Raw genomic sequence first — 9042 nt, forward strand, 5'->3', positions numbered from 1 at the left:
ACACAAAAAGAACGCAACAGAAAGAGTGACGTCCACAGCTTGTATAATACATGTTGAAACAGACATACACAAACACATACAGTACATAAACAGACACACACACACACACACACACACACACAGAGGCAGACAGAAGTCAGAAGACACATGTAAACAGAAGCAAACAGGCGTAAAGACTAACACAAATTCACCGCAGAAATTTCAAATACTCCGCAACGCTGAGCCAAGTGTCCAAAGTCTGTCCTGGGCCTCCATTAATGTGAGCTGCAGATAGTTCCATGTATACAACATCCAAAAAGAGAGAATCCATGTAGGAACAGATAGGTCAAGGGTTGGTTTCCAACGGGCTGCAATCCTCCTCTTAGCAGCTGTAAGTCCAGCAAACAGTGCACGTTTCTGACTCCCTAAGAGCTGACAGGCTGACGATTCAGAATCAAGACATTGACAGTAACCGGCACAGTGACATTAAACAAGGCGGACATTTTGGATGCAATACTGTTCCAGAACTGACCAACAGGAGAACTCTCCCAGAACATGTGAAGATATGTGCTTTGTGCTTTAATTGGGCAGAAAAAGCATAATGGTCTGGATAATAGACATCATTGACTTGGAATGAACTTGATTTGTTCCATGTCTCTGGGGGATAGCTTCCGTGTAGTAAACCTTAATTTAATGTACAATAAATGGTAGAGTAAGTCACTCACTACTTGTGAAATGCAGCAAGTATAAGAATAGTAGAAGAGGGTGTGGTCACAGTGGAACTTAGACACACCTTGTCAGGATGCAGGAGGAGGGGGGTGACTGGAAGTGGGCTGGAGATTGGAGGGGAAGGGAGGGCTTTTTTTATCACTTTTTCAACATACTACACTGTAATTTTATTTCCCGACATTCTATATTATGACTTTTATCACTCTTTTTTGACATACTTACCTCTTAGATTCTATTCCATGACTTTTCGACATATGGCTTTTTTTTTACACATTTTTCAATATACTGTACTATTACGTTTTTACGCATACTATAATATGAGTTTTTATGGCTGTATTTAAGTAAAACTATACTCATCATCACTTCAGCAACACTTTTGACATACTATGAGTTTTTTCATTTAAGTAAATGGACTCCCCACGGTATTCATCCCACGTCTGTTTCTTTTCCTGCAGGTCCTGGTGATGAACGAGAGCTGGGGATGTAACCTACGATCGTCCTCCTTTCTTCCCACACACTGCTCAGATGGAAATACATCCATATCGTTTAATATTACACTAGTGATAATGTCATGTTCTGAGCTGCTGAGAAGGACCCCAGATATGAACCTACAGCCTTTTACCTGCATAAATGAAATGCCATGTACAAGGTTCAAACAGCTTTATTCACATCAAGGCATGTTGTTCACTCCATAATATGTTCCCTGTTGACTTCTCTCAACATGTGGGCTTCTTTTTTGTATTATTTCTAGTGAGTTATCATTTGTCCATTATCATAAAAATGCTTGTTTCAATTATTTACATATGGTTGCTTTGTCAAGGACAGATGTCAGATGTAGCAATAATGAAATGGTCAAGGTCAACATCAAACATCTGTAAGTTCTTTGTTTTTCTAAAGCATCTGGTACCAGTAAAGGACACAGTCTGTTCATACAATCAAAACCAGAATAATAAAAACAAACATTTCACAAGATGGATATGCCTTGTCTGTGCTGTCTGATAAATAATTTCTGTATACTGTTAATCCGTTAAGGTAGTATTTTAGAGCATGATTTAGTACAAGGCTGCTAACTAAAACACTATAATTTATCACATTTTATGTGTTACTGTGGTACAATTCCTTACTGAGTGAACCTGTTATTCTTAACAACATAATTACTCTTTGGCTTAATCTCATCTGAAGGTTTCTATTGCACTTTAGTACCAAACAGTTCCAGAATCTAAACTCTAGAGAACTAACAGGCCTGTCCACCACAGGAATTTGTAACCTTATAAGGGACAGAAGAGAAAATATTAAAACAATATCAAGAAAATTGTCGTCATTTTCCAACTTTCTTACTTGTAATTCCTGGAACTGTTTGGGAGAAAAGGGCTAATGAACCAGTGGGTCCATGAGGGGGCTGAAATCAACTCTCACATCACCGAGTACAATCATCTACAGTATCCTACAGGTCTGGGATCAGGATCTCTACGTTACTCACTTTGTGAACTGAATAAAGATGAGGACCATGTCTCCTGTTTTAGCTTTAGTTTTTTTTTTCCTCAATCCTCTGTTTTGTTCATGGCATCCTTGCGAGTGATGATTTTGTACACACTCTCTCTGAAGCTGCTGTCAGACGTCAGTCGCCGGGCTGTCTCCCGCAGCTCCTCCATGCTGCCGCTCTCAGTATTCGCTACAGCAAAAGACTGAGAGTGTTTTACTGCAAAAAAAGCAGAAATGTCAGCATGTTAATAAAAGTATTAGTATAATAGGTTGGGATAAATGCATAGTATTGTGTGTTGAAAACTTACGAAAAAGTAAGGTGTGTTGAAAAAAGTGATAAAAAAAACAGTTTGTGGAAGAATTGATAAAGAAGATAAACATGTTCCCTTAGTTACTATATCTGTAATTTGCAAAAAACAAATTGGTTCTGTGGCTAATAAACATAATAATTCTGTCATTCTGTCTGCTTTTTTCATGTAGTGCAGTGAATGTTAAGGTGCATCACTGCTATTACACCCGCTTATTACAATGTTGTAACAATGTTACAAGTCAAAAAGAAAGTGAAAAAGTTATAGTATAGTATGCCTTAAAAAGGGATAAAAAGCCATAGTATAGCAAGTTGAAAAAGTGATAAAAAAACTATTAAAAGCCATAGTATTGTATGTCTAAAAAAGCCCCCCCCAAAAAAAAAAAAAAAAAAAGCCAAGAATGTTTAAAAAAAGGCCATTGCATAGTATATTTTGAAAAAATGATAAAAAGTCATAGTATGTTGAAAAAAGTCATAGTAAAAAAGAGATAATATAGTATGTTGAAAAAAGTGATTAAAAAAATCCATAGTATAGTTCATTGAAAAAAGTCATAGTGTAAAAAAATGATAAAAGGCATATAAACTTTAAACTTAACCTTTATTGACATAGTACAGTATGTATGTTGATAAAGTGATAAAAAGCTATAGTATAGTATGTCGAAAGAAGCCATAGTAGGTCAAAAAAGTGTATATTATGTCGAAAAATTAATAAAAAACGTCATGCAAAAGGGATTAAAAAAACAACATAATATAGAATGCTGAAAAAAAGTGATAAAAAGACATAGTGTTGTATGTTGGAAAAGTGATTAAAAAAGGCCATATTGTAGTTTATCAAAATTATTTAAAAAAGCCATATTACTGTCATGAACCCAGAGCTTGTTTTCCCTGTCTGTCTGGTAAGTTTTTGTGTTTTGGTGATGTCCCTGAAGGTACCCTGTTCCTCCTGCCAGGCAACAAGTGCAAGGCGGGAAATCCAGATCTCCTGAAATTTTGCTCACCTGTTTCTCATCAACAATCTCCTCACCAGGTCCTGATCATCATCACTACACTATTTAAGCTGTGACCTGACAGCCAGGCCCTGTACTCGTCCAGTACTTGTATGTTGGGCTTGTGTGCGTGAATTGGCGCTTGTTGCGGGCTACTTTACTGACCCCTGTTCCTCTGTCTGCAGTACCTTCACCCTGGATTTCCTTTTGCCCCTGCCTGGCAACCAGAACCTAGATGATGTCGTACCATCAAGACTCCTGTTTGTCACCGCCCTCCCGCGCCTGGACTCACCTGTCTTCATGTCTGGCATAACCTTTTGGCTTCAATAAATAATCACATTTTATCACCACCTACCTTGTCCTGGTCTATGTTTGGGTTCAGACCCTGAGAGTTTCTGACAATTATAGTATGTGGAAAAGAGTGATGAAAAAGCCATGTTATAATATGTCGTAAAAAGTGCTAAACAGCCATGGCTTATTTATAACTTTTTTCAACATGCTATACTATGGCTTTTTTATTACTTTCTTTGACATACTATACTATGGCTTTTTTCCTCTTTTATTGACATACTCTACTATGGCTTTTTTATCACTTGTTTTGACATACTATACTGTGGCTTTTTTATCACTTATTTCTACATACAATACTATGGCTTTTTCATCACATGCTTTGCTGTTTCGGGCGGGCTTGTTTCCCTTTTATCAACATACTTTACCATGGCTTTTTTTGACATACCATACTATGACTTTTTAATCACTTTTATCAACATGCTAAACTATGGATTTTTAATAACTTAAATTGATGTACTATAGTATGGCTTTTTTTATCACATTCATCGATATACTATACTATGGCTTTTTTGACTTTTATCAACATACTATACAATTGTTTTTTTCACTTGTATTTGACATAAATGTGCTGTATTTATATAGCGCTTTCTAGTCTTAACGACTACTCAAAGCGCTTTTACATCATACAGGAAACATACACCATTCACACACATTCATACACAGTGGCCGAGGCTGCGGTACAAGGTGCCACCTACTCATCAGATAAACACTCACACACATTCAGACTCCAATGCGCAGCACCGGGGGGCAACTCGGGGTTCAGCGTCTTGCCCAAGGAAACTTTGACATGGGACTGCAGGGCAAGGGATCAAACCCCCAACCTTCCAATTGGCAGGCAAGCGCTCTACAACTGAACACAGTATATGTGATATACTATGACTTTTTTCAACATACTATACTATGGCTTGTTTGACTTTCATCAATATACTATACTATTGCTTGTTTAACTTTTACCAACATACTACACTATGGCTTTTTTACCACGTGTTTCGACATACTACGATATGGCTTTTTTCACTTTTATCGACTTACTATGCTATGGCTTTTTTATTACTTTTTTCGACATACCAGCTATACTATGGCTTTTTATCGATATTATTGACATACTATGGCTTTTTTTCTCTTTTTTCAACATACCATACTTTGTTTTTTTTCATCATTTTTTTGACATAGTATACTATGGCTTGTTTCACTTTTATCAACATACTATACTATGGATTTTTTATCACTTTTATCAACATACTATACTATGGCTTTTTTATCACCTTTATCGACATACTATTCTATGGCTTTTCATCACTTTTATTGATATTCTATACTATGGCTTGTTTCACTTTTATCAACATACTATACTATGGCTTTTTTATCACTTTTATCGACATACTATATTATGGCTTTTTTATCACTTTTATCAACATACTATACTATGGCTTTTTCATCACTTTTTCGACATGCTATACTATGGCTTGTTTCACTTTTATCAACATACTATACTATGGCTTTTTTACCACTTATTTCTACATACTATACTGTGGCTTTTTAATCACCTTTATCGACATACTATTCTATGGCTTTTTATCACTTTTATTGATATTCTACACTATGGCTTGTTTCACTTTTATCAACATACTATACTATGGCTTTTTTATCGCTTTTATCAACATGATATAGTATGGCTTTTTAATCACCTATTTAAACATACGATACTATGGCTTTTTTATCACTTTTATCGACATACTATTCTATGGCTTTTTCATCACTTTTTCGACATGCTATACTATGGCTTGTTTCACTTTCATCAACATACTATACTATGGTTTTTTTATCACTTTTATTAACATGACATACTATGGTTTTTTGATCACTTATTTCAACATACTATACTATGGCTTTTTTCCTCTTTTATTGACATACTATACTATGGCTTTTTTATCACTTGTTTCAACGTACTATACTATGGCTGTTTTATTGCTTTTATCAACATACTATGCTATGGCTTTTTTACCACTTATTTCTACATACTATACTGTGGCTTTTTAATCACCTTTATCGACATACTATTCTATGGCTTTTCATCACTTTTATTGATATTCTATACTATGGCTTGCTTCACTTTTATCAACATACTATACTATGGCTTTTTTATCACTTTTATCGACATACTATATTATGGCTTTTTTATCACTTTTATCGACATACTATACTATGGCTTTTTCATCACTTTTTCGACATGCTATACTATGGCTTGTTTCACTTTTATCAACATACTATACTGTGGCTTTTTTATCACTTTTATTGACATACTATATTATGGCTTTTTACCACTTTTTGGACATGCTATAATATGGCTTGTTTCACAGTTATCAACATACTATACTATGGCTTTTTTATCAGTTTTATCAACATACTATACTATGGCTTTTTTATCACTTTTATTAACATGACATACTATGGTTTTTTGATCACTTATTTCAACATATTATACTATGGCTTTTTTCCTCTTTTATTGACATACTATACTATGGCTTTTTTATCACTTGTTTCAACGTGCTATACTATGGCTTTTTTATTGCTTTTATCAACATACTATACTATGGCTTTTTTATCGCTTTCATCAACATGATATAGTATGGCTTTTTAATCACTTATTTCAACATACTATACTATGGCTTTTTTATCACCTTTATCGACATACTATTTTTTGGCTTTTTTCATAAATTTTTCGACATGCTATACTATGGCTTTTTATCACTTTTTGGACATGCTATACTATGGCTTGTTTCACTTTTATCAACATACTGTACTATGGCTTTTTTATCACTTTTATCAACATGATATACGATTGCTTTTTAATCACTTATTTCAACATATTATATTATATGGCTTTTTTCCTCTTTTATTGACATACTATACTATGGCTTTTTTATCACTTGTTTCAACATACTATACTATGGCTTTTTTATCACTTTTATCGACATACTATACTATGGCTTGTTTTACTTTTATCGACATACTATACCATGGCTTTTTTATAACTTTTATCGACATACTATACTATGGCTTTTTTATCAATTTTTTCTACATAATATACTGTGGCTTTTTTATCACCTTTATCGACATACTATTCTCTGTTTTTTTTCATTACTTTTTTGACATGCTATACTACGGCTTTTTATCACTTTTATTGACATGCTGTACTATGGCTTGTTTTACTTTTATCAGCATACTATACTGTGGCTTTTTTATCACCTTTATCAACATACTATTCTATGGCTTTTTTAATCACTTTTTCAACATGCTATACTATGGCTTTTTTATCACTTATTTTGACATGCTATACTATGGCTTTTTACCACTTTTTGGACATGCTATAATATGGCTTGTTTCACAGTTATCAACATACTATACTAAGGCTTTTTTATCAGTTTTATCGACATACTATTCTATGGCTTTTTTTATAACTTTTATCAACATAATATTCTATGGCTTTTTTCCTCACTTTTTCGACATTCTATACTATGGCTTTTTTTCACTTTTATTGACAGGCTTGTTTTACTTTTATCAGCATACTATACTGTGGCTTTTTTATCACATTTATCGACATACTATACTATGGCTTTTTTTCACTTTTATCAACATACTATACTATGGCTTTTTTAGCACATATTTCTACATACTATTCTATGGCTTTTTCATCACTTTTTCGACATGCTATACTATGGCTTGTTTAACTTTTATCAACATACTATACTATGGCTTTTTTATCACGTTTATTAACATGACATACTATGGTTTTTTTATCACTTATTTCAACATACTATACTATGGCTTTTTTCCTCTTCTATTGACATACTATACTATGGCTTTTTTATCACTTGTTTCAACGTTATATACTATGGCTTTTTTATCACATATTTCTACATACTATTCTATGGCTTTTTCATCACTTTTTCGACATGCTATACTATGGCTTGTTTCACTTTTATCAACATACTATACTACGCCTTTTTTATCACTTTTATTAACATGACATACTATGGTTTTTTGATCACTTATTTCAACATACTATACTATGGCTTGTTTCACTTTTATTGACATACTATACTATGGCTTTTTTATCACTTGTTTCAACGTACTATACTATGACTTTTTTATTGCTTTTATCAACATACTATGCTATGGCTTTTTTACCACTTATTTCTACATACTATACTGTGGCTTTTTAATCACCTTTATCGACATACTATTCTATGGCTTTTTATCACTTTTATTGATATTCTAAACTATGGCTTGTTTCACTTTTATCAACATACTATACTATGGCTTTTTTATCGCTTTTATCAACATAATATAGTATGGCTTTTTCATCACTTTTTCAACATGCTATACTATGGCTTTTTATCACTTTTTGGACATGCTATACTATGGCTTGTTTCACTTTTATCGACATACTGTACTATGGCTTTTTTATTACTTTTATAAACATGATATACCATTGCTTTTTAATCACTTATTTCAACATACTATATTATATGGCTTTTTTCCTCTTTTATTGACATACTATACTATGGCTTTTTATCACTTGTTTCAACGTACTATAATATGGCTTTTTTATCACTTTTATCGACATATTATACTATGGCTTTTTCATCACTTTTTCAACATGCTATACTATGGCTTGTTTCACTTTTATCAACATACTATACTATGGCTTTTTTATCACTTTTATTAACATGACATACTATGGTTTTTTGATCACTTATTTCAACATACTATACTATGGCTTTTTTCCTCTTTTATTGACATACTATACTATGGCTTTTTTATCACTTGTTTCAACGTACTATACTATGGCTTTTTTATTGCTTTTATCAACATACTATGCTATGGCTTTTTTACCACTTATTTCTACATACTATACTGTGGCTTTTTGATCACCTTTATAGACATACTATTCTATGGCTTTTTATCAATTTTATTGATATTCTATACTATGGCTTGTTTCACTTTTATCAACATACTGTACTATGGCTTTTTTATCGCTTTTATCAACATGATATAGTATGGCTTTTTAATCACTTATTTCAACATGCTATACTATGGCTTTTTTTATCACCTTTATCGACATACTATTCTTTGGCTTTTTTCATCACTTTTTCGACATACTATACTATGGCTTTTTTATCACTTTTATCGACATACTATACT

The 9042-nt window shown here is 33.0% G+C and overlaps 2 protein-coding genes across 2 annotated transcripts in view; one reads left to right on the top strand and one right to left on the bottom strand.

The window, feature by feature from the left end:
• ccdc177 (coiled-coil domain containing 177) overlaps positions 1 to 2636 on the top strand; it is a 9551-nt gene extending 6915 nt beyond the window's left edge. The window contains exon 3 of the mRNA XM_034858038.1: positions 1164 to 2636. The gene's annotated coding sequence lies outside the window, so the exon portion shown is untranslated. The remainder of the gene's footprint in view (positions 1 to 1163) is intronic.
• The window catches only part of plekhd1 (pleckstrin homology domain containing, family D (with coiled-coil domains) member 1), a 35990-nt gene continuing 29196 nt past the window's right edge, over positions 2249 to 9042 (bottom strand). Inside the window, exon 13 of the mRNA XM_034858056.1 lies at positions 2249 to 2407. Coding sequence (XP_034713947.1) covers positions 2250 to 2407 — 158 coding nt within the window. The 3' untranslated portion in view covers position 2249. The remainder of the gene's footprint in view (positions 2408 to 9042) is intronic.

The sequence above is a fragment of the Etheostoma cragini genome, chromosome 20, assembly GCF_013103735.1.
Source record: "Etheostoma cragini isolate CJK2018 chromosome 20, CSU_Ecrag_1.0, whole genome shotgun sequence".
Lineage (NCBI taxonomy): Eukaryota > Metazoa > Chordata > Actinopteri > Perciformes > Percidae > Etheostoma > Etheostoma cragini.